This window comes from Rhinoderma darwinii, chromosome 4 (assembly GCF_050947455.1).
Source record: "Rhinoderma darwinii isolate aRhiDar2 chromosome 4, aRhiDar2.hap1, whole genome shotgun sequence".
In the NCBI taxonomy this organism is placed as follows: Eukaryota; Metazoa; Chordata; class Amphibia; order Anura; family Rhinodermatidae; genus Rhinoderma; species Rhinoderma darwinii.
In genome coordinates this window covers 399,435,075-399,459,584 of record NC_134690.1, presented here as the reverse complement: position 1 = coordinate 399,459,584, position 24,510 = coordinate 399,435,075, and the positions used below count along the sequence as shown (strand labels likewise).

The 24,510-nt window shown below is 37.3% G+C and overlaps 1 protein-coding gene across 1 annotated transcript in view; it reads right to left on the bottom strand.

The window, feature by feature from the left end:
• The window catches only part of LOC142760578 (calpain-13-like), a 43,787-nt gene extending 22,366 nt beyond the window's left edge, over nt 1–21,421 (bottom strand). The window contains exons 1-9 of the mRNA XM_075863767.1: nt 21,392–21,421; nt 13,013–13,276; nt 10,717–10,786; nt 10,290–10,408; nt 8,716–8,849; nt 7,808–7,982; nt 6,639–6,671; nt 6,249–6,290; nt 4,388–4,462 (exon numbers count right to left, since the gene is read on the bottom strand). Of these exons, the coding sequence (XP_075719882.1) occupies nt 4,388–4,462; nt 6,249–6,290; nt 6,639–6,671; nt 7,808–7,982; nt 8,716–8,849; nt 10,290–10,408; nt 10,717–10,786; nt 13,013–13,276; nt 21,392–21,421 (942 nt within the window). The remainder of the gene's footprint in view (nt 1–4,387; nt 4,463–6,248; nt 6,291–6,638; nt 6,672–7,807; nt 7,983–8,715; nt 8,850–10,289; nt 10,409–10,716; nt 10,787–13,012; nt 13,277–21,391) is intronic.
• Nucleotides 21,422–24,510: the final 3,089 nt, after the last annotated feature.

Genomic DNA, 24,510 nt, shown 5'->3' with positions numbered 1-24,510 from the left:
TAGAGTCATTCTCTGGATTTCTTGCAACATTTGGGGGTAGTGCAGCAAATACGAGCAATAATTAAATATGGTACCCAAACCGAGCCATACATTGACCAAATAACATTGCAATACAGTGCCGCCACCATTACACTAAATTACCTCTATACACTAAAGAAATCTACTGTTCAGTACCTAAGTAGCAGTGCCACACAATGTCTAAGTACATAGTGCACAAATAACATACAGTGACCAAATAAATACCACCATACAGTGCTCAAATAAGACCAATAGTAACCAAATAACAGGGCTATACAAAAAAAATCTAATAACAGTGCCACACAATGCCAAAGTATATACCACCATACAGTTCTCAAATACCACTCTACAGTGACCAAATAACAGCTCCATACAAAAGTAATCTAATAGCAATGCTGCACAATGTCTAAGTAAATACCACCTTACAGTGCTCAAATAATACTGCTAATAGCAATGCTATACATTGTCTAAGTAAATAGGGCTATATAATACCACCATGTAGTGCTCAAATAATACCACTCTACAGTGACCAAATAATAGCTTCATACAAAAGTAATTTAATAAAAGCACTATGCAATGCCTAAGTAAATACCGCCGTACAGTGCTCAAATAATACCACTAATCAATGCTCAAATAATACCACTAATCAATGCTCAAATAATACCGCTTATAATAATTCAATAATACCAACAGTAATCAAATAACAGCGCCAAAGATAAATTAATCTAATAACAGTGCCACACAATGCCAAAATAAATACTACCATATCAGTAATCAAATAATACCACCATACAGTGCTGAAATAATGCCAACATACAGTGCTCAAATAATACCAGCACACAGTGCTCAAATAATACCACCATACAGTGCTCAAATAATGCCAACATACAGTAACCAAATAATACCGCCATACAGTAACCAAATAATATCACCATACAGTGCTCAAATAATACCACTATACAGTGATCAAATAATACCACCATACAGTGCTCACATAATAGCAACATACAGTGCTCAAATAATACCAACATACAGTGCTCAAATAATAGCAACATACAGTGCTCAAATAATACTGCTACACAGTGCTCAAATAATACCACCATGCAGTGCTCAAATAATACCACCATACATTGCTCAAATAATACCAACATACAGTGCTCAAGTAATACCACCATACAGTGCTCAAATAATACCACCATACAGTGCTCAAATAATGCCAACATACAGTAACCAAATAATACCGCCATACAGTAACCAAATAATATCACCATACAGTGCTCAAATAATACCGCTACACAGTGCTCAAATAATACTAACATACAGTGCTCAAATAATATCACGATACAGTGCTCAAATAATACCAACATACAGTGCTCAAATAATACCAACATACAGTGCTCAAATAATACCACCATACAGTGCCCAAATAAAACCACCATACATTGCTCAAATAATACCACCATACAGTGCTCAAATAATACCACCATACAGTGCTCAAATAATACCACCATACAGTGCTCAAATAATGCCAACATACAGTAACCAAATAATACTGCCATACAGTAACCAAATAATATCACCACACAGTGCTCAAATAATACTAACATACAGTGCTCAAATAATATCACCATACAGTGCTCAAATAATACCAACATACAGTGCTCAAATAATACCAACATACAGTGCTCAAATAATACCACCATACAGTGCCCAAATAAAACCACCATACATTGCTCAAATAATACCACCATACAGTGCTTAAGTAATACCACCATACAGTGCTCAAGTAACACCACCAAACAGTGCTCAAGTAATACCACCATACAGTGCCCAAATAATACCACGATACAGTGCTCAAATAATACCAACATACAGTGCTCAAATAATACCACCATCCAGTGCTCAAATAATACCAACATACAGTGCTCAAATAATACCACCATCCAGTGCTCAAATAATACCAACATACAGTGCTCAAATAATACCAACATACAGTGCTCAAATAATATCACCATACAGTGCTCAAATAATACCACCATACAGTGCTTACATAATACCAACATACAGTGCTCACATAATACCAATATACTGAGCTCAAATAATACCACCATACAGTGACCAAATAATATCACCATCCAGTGCTCAAATAATACCACCATACAGTGATCAAATAATACCACCATACAGTGCTCAAATAATACCACCATACAGTGCTCAAATAATACCACCATACAGTGATCAAATAATACCAACATACAGTGCTCAAATAATACCACCATACAGTGCTTACATAATACTACCATACAGTGATCAAATAATACCACCATACAGTAATCAAATAATACCACCATACAGTGCTCAAATAATACCACCATACAGTGATCAAATAATACCACCATACAGTGCTCAAGTAATACCACCATACAGTGCTCAAATAATACCACCATACAGCGCCCAAATAATATCAACATACAGTGCTCAAATAATACCAATATACAGTGCTCAAATAATACCAACATACAGTGATCAAATAATACCACCATACAGTGCTCAAGTAATACCAACATACAGTGCCAAAATAATACCACCATACAGTGCTCAAATAATACCGCCATACAGTACTTAAATAACAGCTCCATACAAAAGTAATCTGTGCGCACTATACAATGCCTAATTAGATACCGCCATACAGTGCTTAAGTAATATAAGTAATACCACCAAATAACACTATCTATTTAATACTGCAATACATTTAATATTAAGATTAATGGGTGCGAGGCCATCAGAGACGACCTCATTTAGCAGGGATGACTAAAGCGTTCTACCTAACAGCAGTGGCTGCACAGCCCTAAAGCCGCTCCTGTATGGAGGCTTTTTCTGATGGAATTCATGAAGCATAAATCCAGTAGAAATAAATTGTGGAATGTTCCATGGTAATACGGCGCCCACATAGTGGCATTATATGGTGGCACACAGTATCTACAGCTACATAGTATAGAGCCGCAGGGACTCCGTGTGCCCGTGTGTCGCCTCCCGCACACTGCTCTGCTATGTACACCAGACCTTATACTTATATATGTTATTTTAGGTTGTTCCGTAGTTGTCAGGCAAAGAGAACTTGTTGTGGTAAAGCTTTTTCCGCTGCTTCGTTGTAGTTAACATTTACCTTTTAAATGTGATTCTGTGCTGAAAAAGTGAAACATTTTAATTGGTCTTTTTGTGCTCGTCAGAGTAAAATGATCTTGTAAATTGAAAGTTGCTGTTTTTACTTTTTTTTTTTTCAGCTGAATTTTTCAATTTAGACCCAACTATAATTGGATCGTGTTCTGCATCAGTCAGTAAAGCCCTTGTGGGATGTTTTGTGAGGTCCTGGTATGAGCTCACTAAGAACCTGGCATCATAGAGTTTATATGTGCTATAATCTTATCTACCCAGTCCCTGGCCCATTAAACTTATTGGACCAGGGACAAGTTTTGCCTTCGGTAACACATACTAACACTAACAGTGAAGCTCCTTCTGGGGTTAAACTGAACCTACAGTAAGCCCATCCAGCGTACTTGTAATATACATAAATTTTACTTTTTGTAACAAAAAATATTTTACTTATTTTTCAGTTTTGAAAAATAAATCTGTAAACCATCAACAAGCTGCTGTTGACAGATCTGTAATTCCTATTCATCAATACCAGAGTCTGGTAACCAACCTTCCATTGCATGTACTATAATCTGGCCAGATCCCTGATGTCCAGGTGCCCTTTCCTACAGAACCACCCCCAGACATGGGCCTCTTGGGCCAAATGATAAATCCAGCCCTGAGTGTATAGTGATGTCCTACTATCAATTATCTGTGGGTTCACCTGATTGCCTCACAAACACATATACCCAATGATATTGGAAAAAATAAATGAGGCATTCTCTCTAGTGCCCTTGTAGGTAACTAGCCTGTACGTCACCCCATGACTGGGGTTACCAGACAATCCAGATACACCTATCAGTAGACAGTACTGTTTCGGAGTAGTTGCTCCTCAGTACAAAGTAGGAGCTGAGTGAGATACTGGTACTGATTCTCCTTGCGAAGTGCTTCCTGGAACATTAACATATAAGGTAGATACCTATAGGTGGCACTAGAGAGACAGTTTTCTTCCTTCTGGAGTAGAGTTAATTTGCATAATTTTCCCAGGGAGCATTGCCTGTAATACTCCCTACACCAGCTGAATCTCCACAAGGAGAATCAGTACAATCCGAGAATCAAATTCTATAAATGTTAATGCCTTAACTTCTGTAAGGACAATTTTAACCTTGAGGACAAATAGATTTTTCATTGCCTGTACCCCTGTTTTATAATCATTATCCAGGTGTTCATTAGTTACCTTTGCGTAGTTTGTTATAGAATAGGCATGGCGTTCCACGAGGCCAGTGTCCTGGAGATCATTTTCTGGGAGTTTCTGGTGGGAACAGACAGAACAGTTATCCATTGGGATGGATTCATCTATGATAAATATTTCTCTTTACTTTCTGGTCTTACTAGCGCCGGCCACACCTAGGCCGATGCCAGGGCCCACCGGGCTCTGGTGGGCCCACGTCAACATGCTCTGTGCTGGTTATATCAAGAGTTCTGTAAACAAGGGGGATCACTGTGGTTCTGTCGCTCACTGGCCCACATACACTTGGGACTAGCCCTGGGTCTTTTTTTCTCGGGCCCAGCTCTATTGGATCAAATGATTGCTGTAGAGGAAGGGCTAATATTTCCTTCAGCATCAAAAATATTATTCTGGCTGTTGTTTGAAGGAAATACATTTAAAAGTTTTTTAAACATCATTGTATACATATGTATATACATATACATGCTGGACTAACCCTAACCCTATCAGAGGGTCGGTGGTGGACCATAGGGCAGGGATTATGGAAATTTTGCATTAAAGGGACGTTTCTGACTTTTTTAAAGACTTTTCCAGGCGTAATTAGGGCGGACTTAAAAATGCCCCGTGATTTGAGATTTAATTGTTGGTAAGCATGCAAAGAGTACTTGGCGCAGAGAGTTGTTGTAATGGGTTCTCCCTTACCCCATGTATCCCACCTCATTTCTCCATCCCTTACTTACATCGCCCAGCATGTTGCTCTTCCAGTCGTCTGTATAAGCTCTCTGGAAAAATAAAGTCATAGATTAATTAATGTGTCAAATTCTGGATATTCTAAGAAGAGGTTAACTCTATTCAGCTCCCGTTTGCCCGTTTTTACCACAGGGGCGAAGCTGGGGAGAAAGGGGTATGGTGCTGAATGTGTTGGGTGCCAGGAGGGGGCACCAACAAGCCACTGCCTTGAACAAATTGAATACAGGGCTAGGGCAGCAAACTGATTCTCATCCCATGGCAAAGAAAAGCCTAGCAATGATTCTGGTGCACCAAAGCAGGCAGAGAAAGACAATGGAATAGCCAAGCAACCTAGCAGCAGGAGAGGAGTGTGCTGATTTTACGGCATGCAGTGACCTTTTCTCTCACGTGATAATGTTAGTAAGGTTGGAGCTACGTGTGAAAGGAGCAGTGTCATGAAGTGAGAGGGGGAATGAAGACAAGTGGGATGTCACACACTTGGCACAGGGTCCCCATCAGTACAGAGTATTTCAGGAGAGGAGTGCGCTAATTTTGTGGGAGGCAGTGACCTGTGCACTTGTGGATTATTGCTATCTTTATGTGGCCTATTGAGGGGTCAGCTGGTCCGTTTATCGACCACTTAATCAGCTTACATTCCAGTACATTCCAAGAGTGACTTAAAGAGATATACGTTATATATCCCCTGAGCTGCTGACCTATTATTAAACGAATAGGTCGGGATTAATAGTAATAAAGCAATATTTGGCGCACCTGTGATCACAAGCCTCTCCCCATATACCATCAACACATCTACATGACTTACCTCTCCACTCTCTGCGACATTATATCTATGGAGTTCCTCAGGGGCGTTGTCTATCAGCAAGTGTTCTGGGTGATTCTGCCGGGAATACAGAAAACAATAACATATCGATAGCTAATTAAAGCAGAAAGTTGAAGCGCAAATTAATCTTTGCAACTACTTATTGTATTGTACCAATTCACCACGGACCCCCACAGATCACACATTAACGACCTATCCTAAAGATGGGTATTCCTGGAATATCCCTTCAAGTTTTTGGATGCCGACCACTAATCTGAGGTGTTTTTCACTTAGGGTCATATAATTAGGTGGTCTACTTACATTGTTGAGGCCACTGTCCCTCCGGTTGCCTGCATTAACCCTCTGTAAGGTACAGAGTTACAGCATTAATATGATTGATATAAGACCTAAGTCCGTCAAGTTAAACAGTACGTAAGGTTTGTTCGTAGAAAAAAAAAATACAGTTAAAAAGTTCTTTGCTTTGGTCAATATATTTTTTTTAGCAAGGACCCCTTAAGATATGCTAATCATAGAGTGTCCCGCTGCTTGGACTCCCAGCGATTAGTTGTACTCTAGGGAGGAACCTGGCAGCAATTCTCCTGCAGTGCCACCACAGGAGAAATTAAGCATTACTTGCCATACAATAATACAGAATATTTATTTTTACTATAAATTATTCCTTTTAAAGACAAATAAACGAATGGGTCTTACCGGCCTTATATGTCGATTTTTGGATGTAGGATCCTACAAAAAAGAAGATGACAATTAAAAATTGGGTTCAGAATAAAATAGAACTACCTTTTAAGAACTTTCCCTTTACCCAAGAATACAATGAAGATGTAGGGGGATTCCAGGTCTGTAAAATTCAAGTCTATACATCTTTGTTATAAGCCGTCAGAGCTCAGCATTGTACATGTACCTCTTTCTAACCAACTTAGGGAGATTTCCAAAGAGGTTTCATTTTTGTACTGATCGATAGAGTAACATCCCTGTGCTCCACGTTTCTCAATCAGCCTTAGTTAATATAGAGGAATCACACATTTTTAAACCCTGCCCATGATTTGCCTAAAAAGCCCTAGAAGCAACCCTTTTGAAAAAATTTGCATAAACCACACCCATTGATGGTCCAGTTCATGGCAGGTATGTCGGATTTCCAAGGAATAACACCTACCTGATTTATAATTCAAGCCTTTAATTATTTTAAAACTATTTATCCAATACCCTTATCAGAAAATAGTCCGTAAAATAATAATTAAAGCAGATTTTTAGGTCCATAATTCTGAGCTGAGAAATTTCTTTATCTTTACAGGGGTTTGAGTTCTGTTTTTCTGGTATCCAAAACTCATGCTTCCTGTCACGCAGCCATGGAGTCAAAGGATATAATTCTGGCCACCTGCAGCCGCCACTAGTGGGAGCTCACTGAAGACAGATTTATTTTTCTGTGAGCGCCCCCTGGTGGCGGCTGCAGGCAGCTAGGATTTTGTCATGTTACTCAATGGCTGTTTCAAGGGAACAAAAGGATCTGAAGCTGTATCAGAGCTTTTGACACTTTCTTGTCCACTTCTGCACTCCCTTCCAAAATGGGTTTTCCTTATTATTTAAAAAAAAAACAACTCTTCTAGCATTTCCCGTATAGTCAGTGTAATAGGGACAGGGGTTAGGATGGTCACTGCTACTAACAAACCTCAAAATAATTCAATCCAAGTTTGGCCTTTTCTATTTATCCACAATGCTGATCTCCCATGACCTCCCCTAGTAATCTGGTGTTTTTGTATGCGTCTTGGGCCATTGGGCAATAAAGGAAATTGGAAACAGGGGTCACTATAGGGACATTGCCCAGACCTAGCATATATTTGCTAGAGTCCCACACAATCCATTACCTGTTTGTCATTGATACAGGCCATCAATGTGTCTCGACTTGCCAAGCTAACCATGTTCCAATAATTGTGGGCCTCAGTGCTCTTTAGATCAAAAGTCATGGTTAGCCCACCAGTCAAGTTCATGAAGGCTTCGGCAGGGTCACCCCAGTGTAAATTCTGGTATGAACCTAGAAATCTAAAAAAAAACAACAATAAACAAATTGATTTTAGTAACTTTTATACAAGGGAACTATAGCTCTTTAGTTCTGTGAGGTAAGGCATTTGTGTCTAGGGGCTGTATACGGGTTGAGTTGAGAACCACTCAGATTAGCAACTTTAAATTGACTTTTCCTATCTAAAAAAAATCATACTTGAGCATTTAAAGTTATTTTGAAAAAAATAAACAACAAAAAATATTATTAAAGAAAAAAGCCAAAAAGTTTTTTCTCGCGTTTTCTTATGTATCCATTAGAAAAAAATTATTGTATGTTCCAACACATATTGTATTACAGAGCTATTCTTCTGCAGAAGTATGACTTCTAGGACAGAATACAGACTCGTAGGCATTCTGTGATACAACTGTACAGGCTTCGAACATTTCTGAGCACTGAGGCCAAACAAGAAACAATGGCTTCCCATGGGGCAGTAATCAAAAAATCTAGGTGTTCCTACACTAAGGAGGAAAACATTTGTTGGGGGGAGCTAGGGTCAATGTCTCCATACTGAAGAATACAGTCTCTCATGGAGCCGCAGAGCCTCAAGGAATGATGGGTATCCATGTTTTGCCGCAAGTTGATTTTGAAAGTGACCAGGTGGCCCATGATGCCCTCAAGTTTTCCGCACTTTATGAAGGCTCATGGGTAATGATGCACTTTTTTCATTCATAAGCTCCCGTCATTTATCAGGTTAATGAGAAGATGGAGAATTACTTTGCATATGCTTTCTCGAGAAGGCAAGGCCAGAATTCATTTTTGCACGATGGCTGAACCGACAAATACTTCCCATCCAGAAACGGCAGCATGTCATCTATCACAATATCCATCCACTCGCCGAGGTGCCATAACTGGAAACAACACACAGATCACACATTACAATCAATATATTCTCAACAAAATATCCATTTACTTCCCTTTGTATCATTGCAGTACTAGGGCTGGGTGACGACCAATGTGGCAGATGTCATAATGACCATGATGGGTGTCACCTAGCTTTCCCAAAGACAAAGCGTGCTCCACGCGAAATTGCCGTCGCCTTGTGTTCAGTCCTACATTCTCCCGCTGTGATACGCAAAGGGAATTTTTTCAAGGCAACTTACTGTGTGAGTGGCGCCTTTTTTTCCTCTACACACATACCAGTTTTGAAATTGCTACTATCGAGCAGAGCACCAGCCGTGTCGTTACATCAGTGAGCATCTTTCCCCACCGCCTAGTTTTGGCGCGGAAGCCGTGAGTGGAATAGTGCCACTATTTCTATCTGTAACTGGAGAAGTTTCCTGTGTGCTCTCGCCAATCAAATGCTCCCCCTCCCCTCTCACAGCATGAGTGAATGCAGCTTCATCCCCCTCCTCTCCCCTCCATCTCTTCTTCTGCCTCAATTTAGATACTGTGTTTTTAGTAACTGAAAAACGTTCCCGAACAAATACAGAGAACTTGCAGATGGGTAATAAAGAATAACAGGCTGCTGGAATTTATTGAGTCCAGGCCGGCTACGTAGTAGACATTGTCACAAAACAATTCCAAATTTTGACAGTAAAACAGCTTTCTGCATCTTCTTTTATAATTCATGTCTTAAACATCCTGGCAAGAAATATTGTCATGAAGAATTTGACCCATGGGTTACAAAGTCTGATATGTAAGCTTATCGTCACATAGTAATTTATCGTTATTATACAGGTTTGGAAAAGTTAGCAACACAATGATTATTGGATATACTCAAATTGAAGAAAGGAACTTGGACCGCATCTCCATAATATTAATCAATAAACATGAGGTTCTTTGTTAACATTTTGATCAAATTGTATAAGCCCACTTGCCACTTCATGGCGACCTCTTTTAAGTGGGTCCCTACTCTATTGGTTGCAGCACCGCGTAGCAGCATCCGCCACCACAACACCGCACCCGCAGAGGGGGCAAACCAGAGGCCCTGAAGCACCCCTGCTGTCAGGCAAAGCCACCTCGGCTCTGCAACCACAAGAGTAGGGACCCACTTAAAAGAGGTCGCCATGAAGTGGCAAGTGGGCTTATACAATTTGATCAAAATGTTAACAAAGAACCTCATGTTTATTAATTAATATTGTGGATGTGAGGTCCACGTTTCTTTCTTCATTTTTTGACAATGATTATTGGCATCTCGTATCGAAGATGTGGAAATTCAAGGTAGGGTGGCATCGTTCCTTGGTATATCGATTGCTCCATATTAATGTCTGATGGGTATTTTGGGGGTTTCTGAATATCGATAATATAATCTTAATACATTAACCAGTAAAATAAAAAATCATTCTTACTTTAAAATGGAAGATTCCAGCATAGCATTTGCTGTATCGTTGATCTGCCGGCATGATGTTTTCCAGTAGTCGGGGTTTCAAGGTAACAGATCCGGTAGCGGATAATACCCAGCAATCACCTGTGAAATAGATCATTAATGATCTGGTGATCCATCCTGTCCACGCTCACCTCTGCCTCTGACATGGACAGTATTTTTATTTATTGTAAAATTAGCCACTGGATCCCAAGAAAGTTTGGACTCTGGAGATCTACACCGAAAGATGAAAATCTCTAGAAGTACAAACAGAAGTCAATGCCGGATTCTTGGCCCCATATGGTTATAATGTAATTAACCCTTCTATCTTACGGAACAATGTAGCAGAATCTCCCCATCTCCACTTTCTTATACAGCCCAGCTGTACTAAAAGACTCCAAATCAATTCTTACCGAGTCGACTCTGCAAAATGTCAAATAAGCTGGTTCCACCCACAATAAAGTGCGGATCTTTACATATGTCCTGCATAAGAGAGGAAACTATTAGTACTTCATCCAACCCCTAAAGCAGATGTCCACTTTTTAACTTCATTTGTTCCTTTCATATAGTGCTTCAAATTCCCTATACAGACACAGAGTGAAATGATAAAATTCTATCGGCTTTCAGCTACCACTAGAGGGAGCTAAACAGTAATGAACTCCTCAGCTCCCTCTAGTGGGGGCTGTAGGTAGACAGAATGGTATCATGTAAATCTATTTCTAGACAGGGGATTTGGAACTCTGTATCGGAAAAATGGAGCTGTGACTGTAAAGATATGTACGGCACAGTAGATTCACCTTTTAACAACAGTTTACAGCCTCCATCTTGTTATGAACCAGATTATATAAAGATTATTACATTGGTTTTACACTATGGATCTTGGGTTACATAAAGTTTTATTATACAGACACATCCAGAGCTGAATTCAGAATATGCTTAGCTCTGATCTTACATTTTCCAGTAAACCGTGCAGATATAGTGTGCTGCTAATAGGAATACTGAGATGCATAATCTCCTAGAATCCAATGCAACCAAGTGTATTGCATAATAGGAACTCAATTTGGATGTATGTGGTGTGTCTCCCGGCTTCAATTTACAGAATAGTGAGTGCAGCTCCGGATTATAATACAGGATGCAACTCAAAATCAGTAGAGGACAAGTAATGTCATGTATTTACACAGTGACTCCTCCGGCAGAATAGTGAGTGCAGCTCTGGAGTATAATACAGGATGTAACTCAGGCTCAGTACAGGATAAGTAATATATGTACACAGTGACTCCACCAGCAGAATAGTTAGTACAGCTCTGGAGTATAATACAGGATATAACTCAGGATCAGCACAGGATAAGTAATGTAATGTATGTACACAGTGACTCCACCAGCAGAATAGTGAGTGCAGCTCTGGAGTATAATACAGGATGTAACTCAGGATCAGTACAGGATAAGTAATGTAATGTATGTACACAGTGACTCCACCAGCAGAATAGTGAGTGGAGCTCTGGAGTATAATACAGGATGTAACTCGGGATCAGTACAGGATAAGTAATGTATGTACACAGTGACTCCACCAGCAGAATAGTGAGTGCAGCTCTGGGGTATAATACAGGATGTAACTCAGGATCAGTACAGGATAAGTAATTTAATGTATGTACACAGTGACTCCACCAGCAGAATAGTGAGTGCAGCTCTGGAGTATAATACAGGATGTAACTCAGGATCAGTACAGGATAAGTAATGTAATGTATGTACACAGTGACTCCACCAGCAGAATAGTGACTGCAGCTCTGGAGTATAATACAGGATGTAACTCAGTTTCAGTACAGGATAAGTAATGTAATGTATGTACACAGTGACTCCACCAGCAGAATAGTGAGTGTCGCTCTGGAGTATAATACAGGATGTAACTCAGGATCAGTACAGGATAAGTAATGTAATGTATGTACACAGTGACTCCACCAGCAGAATAGTGACTGCAGCTCTGGAGTATAATACAGGATGTAACTCAGGATCAGCACAGGATAAGTAATGTAATGTATGTACACAGTGACTCCACCAGCAGAATAGTGAGTGCAGCTCTGGAGTATAATACAGGATGTAACTCAGGATCAGTACAGGATAAGTAATGTAATGTATGTACACAGTGACTCCACCAGCACAATAGTGACTGCAGCTCTGGAGTATAATACTCGCTGTTACTCAGGATGAGTACAATATAAATAAACCAAAGTATTGTCAAAGTTACTTACATTTTTATATAGATTATATCTAGATGCAAACTATAAAACAAAATTAAAAGGCACTTTTTTTTAGTTCCCGTCACACCCTGGACACCTATTCTGATAAAAGGCATGAAACCTCTTAGAATGCAACGCTGCATATTGCATTGCATCACGGCATCTCAGCATAACTGTTCGGGTTCCAAAAACAGTCCCATACCTGTTCGCAGGTTGTGTGTGGTATTGCAGCTCAGTCCCATTCTTTTCAATAGAGCTGAACTGCAATATCAGACACAACCCATGGACACGGAGAAAACAGCATTTTTAGAATCCTGTAGAGCCCCTTTAGGCTTGGTGCCTCTTGACGTTAAATGGGATTGTAATATGTCTGTGCATTATAGAAGCACTGGTTTCCATAGTGCAGACATGGTACCCATGAGTTCTCACTCATTTCTAATACCACTTTACTGCATAATACACAGACACGACTTACCGGTGGTCTCCTCCATACTATTTTGTGAGTATTAAACTCATTCTGAAGGCGCAAACCAATACTGTTCATGTTCGCTGGGAACGATTCATCGGTAAATAGGACGCCCTTCTTCAGGTGTAAGTCTTTTACAATTTTGAAATCCTGCTTGTAAAACTTCTGCGGATTTTCCAGCGTGCCCATCTTCGGAGAGATGTGTGACCCCGAGTGGCTCAAGCTTGCTTTGAAAATGGAGATAATACATGGACATAATGTTATACAGGTTCTCTATGTGATGTTTCTGGATTATTTTTATTTGACTTTTGCTGCTGTTTTATTGAATGTCACATTTAGGTTTTGGTTCACATCTGCATCCTGGTTTCTGTTTATAACGGAAGACGCGACACATTGCCGGATCCATCGCAAAACAGATACCAGCGGCAAACAATGGACTCCATTGGCTTATAATAGGGTCCTTCAGGTTCCGCCTAAGGGTTCATTGTTTTGAGAAGGAAAAAACTTTTTCCATCTTATTTTAGGCACCGTACACAAATGTGAACACTCCAGACAAAAGTGCTACACTGTGTTAGACTATGGAGGTTCTGAGGGGTCGGTGTAATGACAAGAGATTCATTCTGTCTTGCTCTTGGACCTCCTCACTAGACATAATATAATATATCAGTTTTACCCAGAGTGTTCCTTTAATCAGGGGTGGACATAGACAGTAGAAGGCCCCTGTGCAAGAAAAGTATATGCGCCGCCTAACGGTCCAACAGAAGATTTTTCAAACAAGAAGTCTCTTCAATACGCCATAATGTGTCATAGTGGGAAACCCTTTAATTTATGTAATTGTGTGTTCCTGTAGCGACCACTAGGGGGAGCTATGGAGCTTACATAAAATAGATCAAATTCAATTAAAAAAATTAAAAAAAATCTGTATGCAGAGAGCTCCCCCTAGTGGTGGCTGTATGTAGCTGAAATTGTAACTATTACTGTATGAAGAGATGCAGGGGATTTGGACCCCTATAAAGATCTAAATCAGCACAGGACATAGGACTTATTTATTTAAATTAAATAAAATTATGAGGAAAGGTGGTTCTAACCGACCAGGGCGCTGTACATCTGCACATATAGTACTGTAAAGTATGTCGCCCACGATGAGAGACTGTCACATGTATCTGTTATTAACAGTTCCCTGACCTCTTGGCTCTTGGTTATTAACCATTATTTCTGACAGGTTCATGCCACCAGACCCTCCACCATCCCAGGACCGCCCAATGGGCAAAGGAAAAGGGATAAAGTATGTATTAGGTAAATAGTTACAGTGACTTGTATTCAATGTCAAGAAGACAAAGCTCTTACCTGAGGGCACATAAACTTATAGCAGCAAAGAAGTTAGATATTTTATAGCCATATGATAAGGCTTGATCATATTTGCTTGCAGCTATTTTTTAGACTTGTAAATGTCTACGATTATAGAATTTCTACAGTAGTTTCTACCATAAAATCAGAATGATAGAAATCAACTAGGAATTTAGTGAATTGCAAGATGGCAACAACATATTTTGTCTTTACCATTAAATCAGATAATTATTTTTTAAATCAATAAATTTTTATTGAAAAAATTTTTACAACTTTTTTTCAAACAATAAAGAAAACCATCCTTGGTCCCAGAACATGGACCTGCGTACAATAATACATACATGTGATATGTCATTGAAGGATATACATAATCATAACCAGAAAACAACAACAAAAGAACGTAAGAACTTTACTATGCCATTTTCAAACCAATGTTAATATTAAATATGTCATATTGCCAGCGATCTTTCTGCACTTAAGTGTAATACTTCGAATTTACCCAAAGCTCCCAATACCGTGAATTCTTCGCATACCCAGAGGGAGATTGTAAAAGCATGGATTCATGATGACATGCTATATTTACCCTGCCTATCACCTCCGATAAAGAAGGGGAGATAGTTGATTTCCATGACTTAGCTATTGCCATTCTAGCAGCAATGAAAACATGGTGTATCAGTACCCGATGCTCCGCCATTATGTCTTCCAAGCCAATGTCTAAAATAGCCAATTCTGGGCAGAACATCATAGGTTCTCCTATAATTTCAAGAATGAGGCGAAATACCTCCCTCCACAGTACCCCCACCCTAGGGCAGGACCACCACATATGCAACGTGGAACCCAGGGAACCACATCCTCTCCAGCAGCCATTAGAACTGCCTTGGAATATGTGTGCACATCTGGAAGGAGTTAGGTACCATCTCATGTGGATTTTACGGGTGAGTTCAATATGGTTAACACATTTGGAGTGACGAGTAATCCAACTAGAAGCTTTCATCCATTGTGCCATGGAAAACGTCGAACCCATCTCCCGTTCCCATCGTAATATGTGAGCTGTCTTCCCCAGTGCACAGTCTACAGTCCCCAGTCTACAGTCCACATTCCACAGTATTCAGTCCACAGGCTACAGTTCACAGTCTAGAGTCCCCAGTCTACAGTCCCTAGTCTATAGTCCACAGTCTAGAGTTCACAGTGTAGAGTGCACAGTCTTCAGTCCAGTCTACAGTCCAAAGTTCAGATTCTATAGTACAGAGTCTTCAGTCCACAGTCTTCAGTCCACAGTCTTCAGTCCACAGTCTACAGTCCACAGTCTACAGTCCCTAGTCTATAGTCCGTAGTCTATAGTCCACAGTCTGGAGTCCACAGTCTAGAGTCCAGTCTACAGTCCAAAGTTCAGATTCTATAGTACAGAGTCTTCAGTCCACAGTCTTCAGTCCACAGTCTACAGTCCACAGTCTACAGTCCACAGTCTACAGTCCACAGTCCACAGTCCACAGTCTACAGTCTAGACTCGACAGTCCAGAATCTATCGTCCACAGTCTACATGCTACAGTCCAGTCAATAGTCTTCATTCTACAGTCTACAGTCCAGAGTCTACAGTCCAGAGCCCAAAGTCCACAGTCGACAGTCCACAGTATACAGTCTACTGTCCACAGTATACAGTCTAGTCTACAGTATACAGTCTAGTCTACAGTATACAGTCCAAAGTATACAGTCTACAGTTCACAGGCTACAGTCTACAGTCCACAGTTTTCAGTCTACAGTGCCAAGTCTATAGTCCCCAGTCTACATTTCACAGTCTACAGTCCATAGTCTTCCATCTCCAGTCTATAGCTCACAGTCCATAGTCTACAGTCCACAGGCTACAGTCAATAGTCTTCCATCTCCAGTCTATAGTTCACAGTCTACAGTCCATAGTCTACAGTCCACAGTCTACCATTTGCTATTATGTCAATGCAGCCACATTGCATGGGTCTAAATCAAGGAAACCAGATGTGTTGTTCACAGGGAGACATAGACAGACACACCGTAGTTATGGTGCCCATTACCACTGTAAAAATAGCTGCCTGTGGCTTATTAAATTACATGGAAGGGACTGATCTAATGAGTTTCATGGCTCAGAGTAGCCAGTGTATTGTTAGCGGGACATAATAAGGGGGTTCTCTATGATGAGCTATTAAACAGCAAGGGGCCCATATGCTGTTCTTGCACAGGGTCCCTCTGTCTGTCGTCTCTGTCCTTCCCTATAGGGGATACTAATCATAGTAAGATTATAAATAATAATATAAATATAATATAAATAATCAGCATTATAAACATAGTTACAGGTGAGCAAATCTCAGTATTTCACACACGTAAGACAATGGAGGCTAAAAAGATCAAATAAGGATCCGTATTTCAGCCTCTATTGCATTGGCGTAATTACGGCTGCGTACATATGTGACAGTGAGCAAAGCAAATTCTAACCGATTTGCTCCTCTCTTGTTTTATTATTTATAATAATAATGATAATAACTATAATAATAATAATTATAAAAAAATAATTACTCTGCATTTATTCTATACTTATCATTTCATAAAAAATATTTAATAATAATAATAAACATCACAATGAAAATAATTTTACTAAAACTAAAATTTACTTTTTATTTGTTTTTTAATAAATGATTATTATTATTATTATTATTATTATTATTATTATTATCATTATTAATAATAATATTATTAGAGTACACTTAATTGTAAGATTATTATGATTAATAATATTTTTTTCAATAAAAGAGAGTAAAGAGTAAATATAAGAGTCATTTATTCTATTGTTATATTAAAAACAAAATAATAAAATGATAATAATAAATTAATAAGAAAATGCATAACATTAATAATAATAGTGAAATAATAATAATTATTATTATAATAAAATAATTATTATGAAATATTTATTTCATTTATTTTAATTTATTTTTATTTTTAATTTATTTTTTATTTCCGTTTTAATGAAAAAGAATATTAATGATGATGATAATAATAATAACAATAATAAAATAACAATAAAAATAAAAATGGTATGCTGGCTGTTAAAATATTTACATTTTTTCAAGTTCTCTCAGAATCCTCATGCACAGAATGGCTCCAAGTAATAATGCAGAACCTATGAAATTCTATAGGGGCCATACTGCACCTCTGTATGCCTCTGACTTCATAGTAAAGCATGTTGCGTGCTCCATCAGACGCCGCATTACAGAGATATCCACCCCCTAGAAGTTTTGTTTCTATGGAGGAATAGCTCCGTACATACGGCGCCGTTCAGGGACATCATACAGCGGCACGCGAAATGCATAAGGCCTTATTTCACTAAACAAAAAAAGGCAAAACAAAAATAAAACACATTGGTATCTGCGCTAAGATTGTACGGAAAATTCTATATACATCGCCGGAAACGACTTACAGTTTTTGTCTTGACTTTGTACAGTAGACGAGGAGCTTGACCTGTGATTTTGTTCTTCTAGGAAATGTTCTGTTCTCTTATAATTCTCTGTAAGACGCCAGCGGCTAAATACCGGAGATGGGAAGGTCCAAATCTAATTTTGCACAACACGCAAAATCACACAAAACTAGTAATACAAGTTCTAAGACTTCACAGGTGCCCCGGGGGAATGGTTTCCAGTAACACAATGAGGTAGAAATAAATGCGTGAGCACAGGCCCGAGAATCTGGGCGGAAGGAAAACAAAAAATTCCTCGAAATCAAAAAGTGCTCTGTTTTTGTGTTCAGATTTTGGGAGGCATCGTCAGCTCACCACCATGATATCACAATGGCGTCTACATATGGTGGCGACATATCATTGCAGTTGATTGCAGTAAAATTGCGGAAAACATTGATGCAACTCCTATTATTCCCAATGAGGAAAAGTCAAGGTGTAAAATTTTTCGCGAGTATATTGATTATATTGTGATGATATATTTTATTATGCGATGATATATTTTATATTGGGATGATATATTTTATATTGGGATTATATATTTTATATTGTGATGATATATTTTATATTGCGATGATATATTTTATATTGGGATTATATATTTTATATTGCGATGATATATTTTAGATTGCGATGATATATTTTATATTGGCATTATATATTTTATATTGCGATGATATATTTTATATTGCGATGATATATTTTATATTGCGATGATATATTTTATATTGGGATTATATATTTTATATTGCGATGATATATTTTATATTGCGATGATATATTTTATATTGCGATGATATATTTTATATTGTGATGATATATTTTATATTGGGATTATATATTTTATATTGGGATGATATATTTTATATTGGCATTATATATTTTATATTGCGATGATATATTTTATATTGCGATGATATATTTTATATTGCGATGATATATTTTATATTGCGATTATATATTTTATATTGGGATGATATATTTTATATTGTGATGATATATTTTATATTGCGATGATATATTTTATATTGGGATTATATATTTTATATTGCGATTATATATTTTATATTGGGATGATATATTTTATATTGGGATTATATATTTTATATTGCGATTATATATTTTATATTGGGATGATATATTTTATATTGCGATGATATATTTTATATTGCGATGATATATTTTATATTGGGATGATATATTTTATATTGTGATGATATATTTTATATTGGGATTATATATTTTATATTGCGATGATATATTTTATATTGCGATGATATAATTTATATTGCGATGATATATTTTATATTGCGATTATATATTTTATATTGGGATTATATATTTTATATTGGGATTATATATTTTATATTGCGATGATATATTTTATATTGCGATTATATATTTTATATTGGGATTATATATTTTATATTGCGATGATATATTTTATATTGCGATGATATATTTTATATTGCGATGATATATTTTATATTGCGATGATATATTTTATATTGGGATGATATATTTTATATTGTGATGATATATTTTATATTGTGATGATATATTTTATATTGGGATGATATATTTTATATTGGGATGATATATTTTATATTGCGATGATATATTTTATATTGGGATTATATATTTTATATTGCGATGATATATTTTATATTGCGATGATATATTTTATATTGCGATGATATATTTTATATTGTGATTATATATTTTATATTGGGATTATATATTTTATATTGCGATGATATATTTTATATTGCGATGATATAATTTATATTGTGATGATATATTTTATATTGTGATTATATATTTTATATTGGGATTATATATTTTATATTGCGATGATATATTTTATATTGCGATTATATATTTTATATTGGGATGATATATTTTATATTGGGATTATATATTTTATATTGCGATGATATATTTTATATTGCGATGATATATTTTATATTGGGATGATATATTTTATATTGTGATTATATATTTTATATTGGGATTATATATTTTATATTGCGATGATATATTTTATATTGCGATGATATATTTTATATTGGGATTATATATTTTATATTGTGATTATATATTTTATATTGGGATTATATATTTTATATTGCGATGATATATTTTATATTGTGATGATATATTTTATATTGGGATTATATATTTTATATTGTGATTATATATTTTATATTGCGATGATATATTTTATATTGTGATTATATATTTTATATTGGGATGATATATTTTATATTGTGATTATATATTTTATATTGGGATTATATATTTTATATTGCGATGATATATTTTATATTGCGATGATATATTTTATATTGGGATGATATATTTTATATTGGGATGATATATTTTATATTGTGATGATATATTTTATATTGGGATGATATATTTTATATTGGGATGATATATTTTATATTGGGATGATATATTTTATATTGCGATGATATATTTTATATTGGGATTATATATTTTATATTGCGATGATATATTTTATATTGCGATGATATATTTTATATTGCGATGATATATTTTATATTGCGATGATATATTTTATATTGTGATGATATATTTTATATTGTGATTATATATTTTATATTGGGATTATATATTTTATATTGCGATGATATATTTTATATTGCGATGATATATTTTATATTGGGATGATATATTTTATATTGTGATTATATATTTTATATTGGGATGATATATTTTATATTGTGATGATATATTTTATATTGTGATGATATATTTTATATTGTGATGATATATTTTATATTGCGATTATATAATTTATATTGTGATGATATATATTCGGTGAGTATATTTATTGTGATGAACCGCAATTTTTAGAGTAAAATCACTGTATATTTATGGTTATATTGAAGCCCAAATTATTTCCTAGACTTGCAACTTTTTGGCCCATAGGAAATAGTTGCAGTCACTAAATGTATAAAAGGGGAGTGCAAAGGTTGTAGTCTGACCCGATCCTGGAGCCTGACTAAATCCAAATGTTCTCTCTTCCATATGAGGAGACCAGTATTATAAATGACACATGATAGTTTGGGGGTCCTGTTACAGACTTTTCATTGGGGCCTATAAATCTCAAGTTACGCCTCTGGGAGTTATTGTAGTTTTATGTCGCCATTTCAAAAGTTGCTGGATTATCAGGTGGTCGTAGAAGAGTATATAAAACTCACCTGTAATGGTAGAGAACCTCTAGGTAGAAACAGCTCTAAAGAAATGTTACCACACAATCTGCTACTGTAAATGTGCCCCCTATTCTGCCCTCCCCGGGGGAGGGGGGCAACTCTCTCTGCACCCCCATAGCTAAGCCCTGTATAAAAGTGTTTAGTATATGAGCCACAATGTATCAATTACAAATGTACCAGGTCTTCAATTGTCATCAAAATTCAAAAAATTCAAAAAGTATATTGTACAAATTTTTGGGAATAATGGGAGCAATAAATTGTCATCAGCGCTGGTCCATCCAAGAGCAGTGGAGGGGGCGGGTGCGTGCAGAGAACACTCACCATATGCAAGTCTGAGACAGCAGAGGCCATCTTGGATACCAGAAAATGGGGTCCGGAACGCAGGAATGCAACCAGAAACAAGCAGGAGAAGCCATCAAGTATGTCAACCATAATTTTGCCATTTATAGTTAATATTTTAGTTTTTGACTGGAGGGTCGCTTTAAAGAGGAGCATAGCATATATAAAAAAATTTATGTCATAATCTCTCCCGCCTAACACCCCCCCAAAGTCCTTCGCTAACCCGTAACAACCACAGCAACCCCCTATAACCCATTCACAAAACCAGCAAGAGCATAGCTATAGGGGGTGCAAAGGTAGTAGTCCCATCCGGCTCCTGTTGCCTGAGAGGCCCAAAAGCCACATAAGAAGACACCATTATCATAGATGGTAAATGGGGGCCCAGGAGCTTCAGGCTACGTCTCTGATAACCAGCAATATCCACAGAACCCCCCATAACCACTGCCAGCCACAGTGTCTCCCTTAAGTAGCAACAACCACAGGATTTAACAACACCTAGTGCCCTCACACCCTGACATTTCCTGTATTCTGCAGCTCACTTTCTGCTTTGCTGTGGAGATTGGGACAGAATCATCAGAGTAATCTCATTATCATTAGAGGCCTGGGTTATCAGTGTCATCTCATTATTATTAGAGGGCATTACATGACACATAACAGCTCTATTATATGGCTGGGGGCCTATATAAGGGTCCTCTAAAACCCAATACACTCTGAGTCGTTTTCTCACTGAGGTTTCTTCTGTTCGTGTAACCCTAATCATGTAAAAAAAAATACAATAAAAAATCTACAATCAGAAAATAAAAACAGATAAATAAACAAGAATGTGTGCCAGGATGGATTCAAGCCTTGGATTAGTTTTCTTTAGTCGTTGAGCATTGAACACAATAGATACTTTATTCGAAGGGACTAATTGACATAACATCCACAGTCCATTATAAAGTCATCCGCCAAAGCGTGACTCATGGGTAGATTAAAACAAACAGTGATAATAACGCTGTCAAAGCCGTAGTTTATAAAGCGAGCGTCCATTGTTATCAGCAAATACAATGACAGCGGCCATCATTGTCACATTAACATCCGCGAGGACGAGACTCCTACAAGCGTTACATTCTTAATGTGCCGTCTGTCTGTGCCCGCTCTGATAATGCCGCTTTAGTTAATGGCCACAAGTCCCGGCTGCTATTAGCGGCAGTTCACAGGCAGGCTCATTACATTAAACTTCCATGGATAATGTTACTTGTGGGGGAGGGGGATGATTTAATATGTCGCCCTCCTAAGTGACTAATGAGTGTATCTGTACAACGAAGTCACAGCCGCCTAGAAATGCCAAGATAATAATAATCATTTGGATTTGTGGTAAATTATTCTGCTCGGAATATTGTCTTTTAATAGAACATGCTCATAATCAAGACGTTTGTGATTGAGACATAACAAGAAGATCGTCTGTCGCCGAAAACATTTGAATGTTAAACGAGTTTAATGCGGATTATACATTGTTGCAGAATGGAAGCTTATTTCTCTTCTCACAGCTTCCTTTTTGCTCTGTTCTTTCGGGTGTTTAAGTTCAGGTTGCCTAGCAACCACTTGACTTCCTGTCCGGGTGACCACCTTTAGAATACATGTAGTCATAGGTAAGGAAGTGGTCACAGAACTTTCTATCTGCTGTACAGTAGACTGACCCTTTGGTACACAGATTTATTTTTAGGTCACTTTTATTCAGACATGAGAAGATTGTGAGGGCCATTACCATTCCTAAAATAAAAATAATTGTGCTACTTTGTTCACTGGACTGCATGCAAAGGACTGCGCTTATGGTTCCTATGACGAGGGATTTCATAGAGAGCTAGGAGGGACGTTTTCTTATTTAAATCAGCAGTTAAAGAGCAAGGGGCCCTATATTTTTCCTGCGCAGGGGCCCTCAGCTGTCATTGTCCGCCCCTGATCTATATACTTCATACCTCCCAACAGTCCCATGAATAGGACCACAAAGAGGTGGTAAAGATCTGCAGAAAAAGGTTTTTTTTCTAAACAGTTTTTAAAGTGTTCCCAGGCGGAACTGGGGGTGTGTAAGGGTATGTTCACACGGGCCATTTTCAGCCGTTTCTTGGGCCGTAAACGCCCCGAAAAATGGCAAAAAATGCGGGGGCTGAACGCCTCCAAAAATCTGCCCATTGAATTCAATGGGAAAAACGGCATTCCGTTCCCACAAGGCATTTTTAAAATTGGCCGGCGTAAAAAAAACTCCTCGAAAAAAGAAGTGCATGTCACTCCTTGAGCCGTTTTTGGAGCCATTTTTCATCGACTCAATAGAAAAACAGCACCAAAATGGAAGTAAAAAACGCCGCAAAAAACACAAGTTGCTTAAAAAACGGCTAAAAATCAGGAGCTGTTTTCCCTTGAAATGTGCTCCGTATTTTCAGCCGTTTTTGGTTTGCCATGTCAACATACCCTCAAGCATCCGGCCATGGTCTATACACTGTGATTGGATATATTTGTGGAGCTTTTCCTAATTAAATGCTGACAGATTTTTTAGCTATGACTGCAGTCCTTTTTGTTGTTTAAAGGGTATGTATACTTTTGCAACAATGTTGTTTTTTTTATATTACTTCACTATATCTATAAGAAAAAATGAAGCAGCTTTACAATAGTCTTGCTAAAAAAAATATTCTATTGATGTTTTGTGTATACAGCTGCTATGCAGACTTAACCCCTTAACCCCTTCAGGACTGAGCCTGTTTTGGCCTTCAGGACGAAGCCGATTTTTCAAATCTGACATGTGTCCCTTTATGTGGTGATAACTCCGGAATGCTTTTGCCTATCAAAGTGATTCTGAGATTGTTTTCTCGTGACATATTGTACTTTATGTTACGGAAAAAATTTGGTCGATAAATTCAATATTTATTTGTAAAAAACACCAAAATTTGAAGAAAATTTGCAAAAATTAGCATTTTTCTAAATTTAAATGTATCTGCTTGTAAAACAGATAGTAATACCACACAAAATAGTTACTAGTTAACATCCCCCATATGTCTACTTTAGTTTGGCATCGTTTTTTGAACATTATTTTATTTTTCTAGGACGTTACAAGACTTAGAACTTTA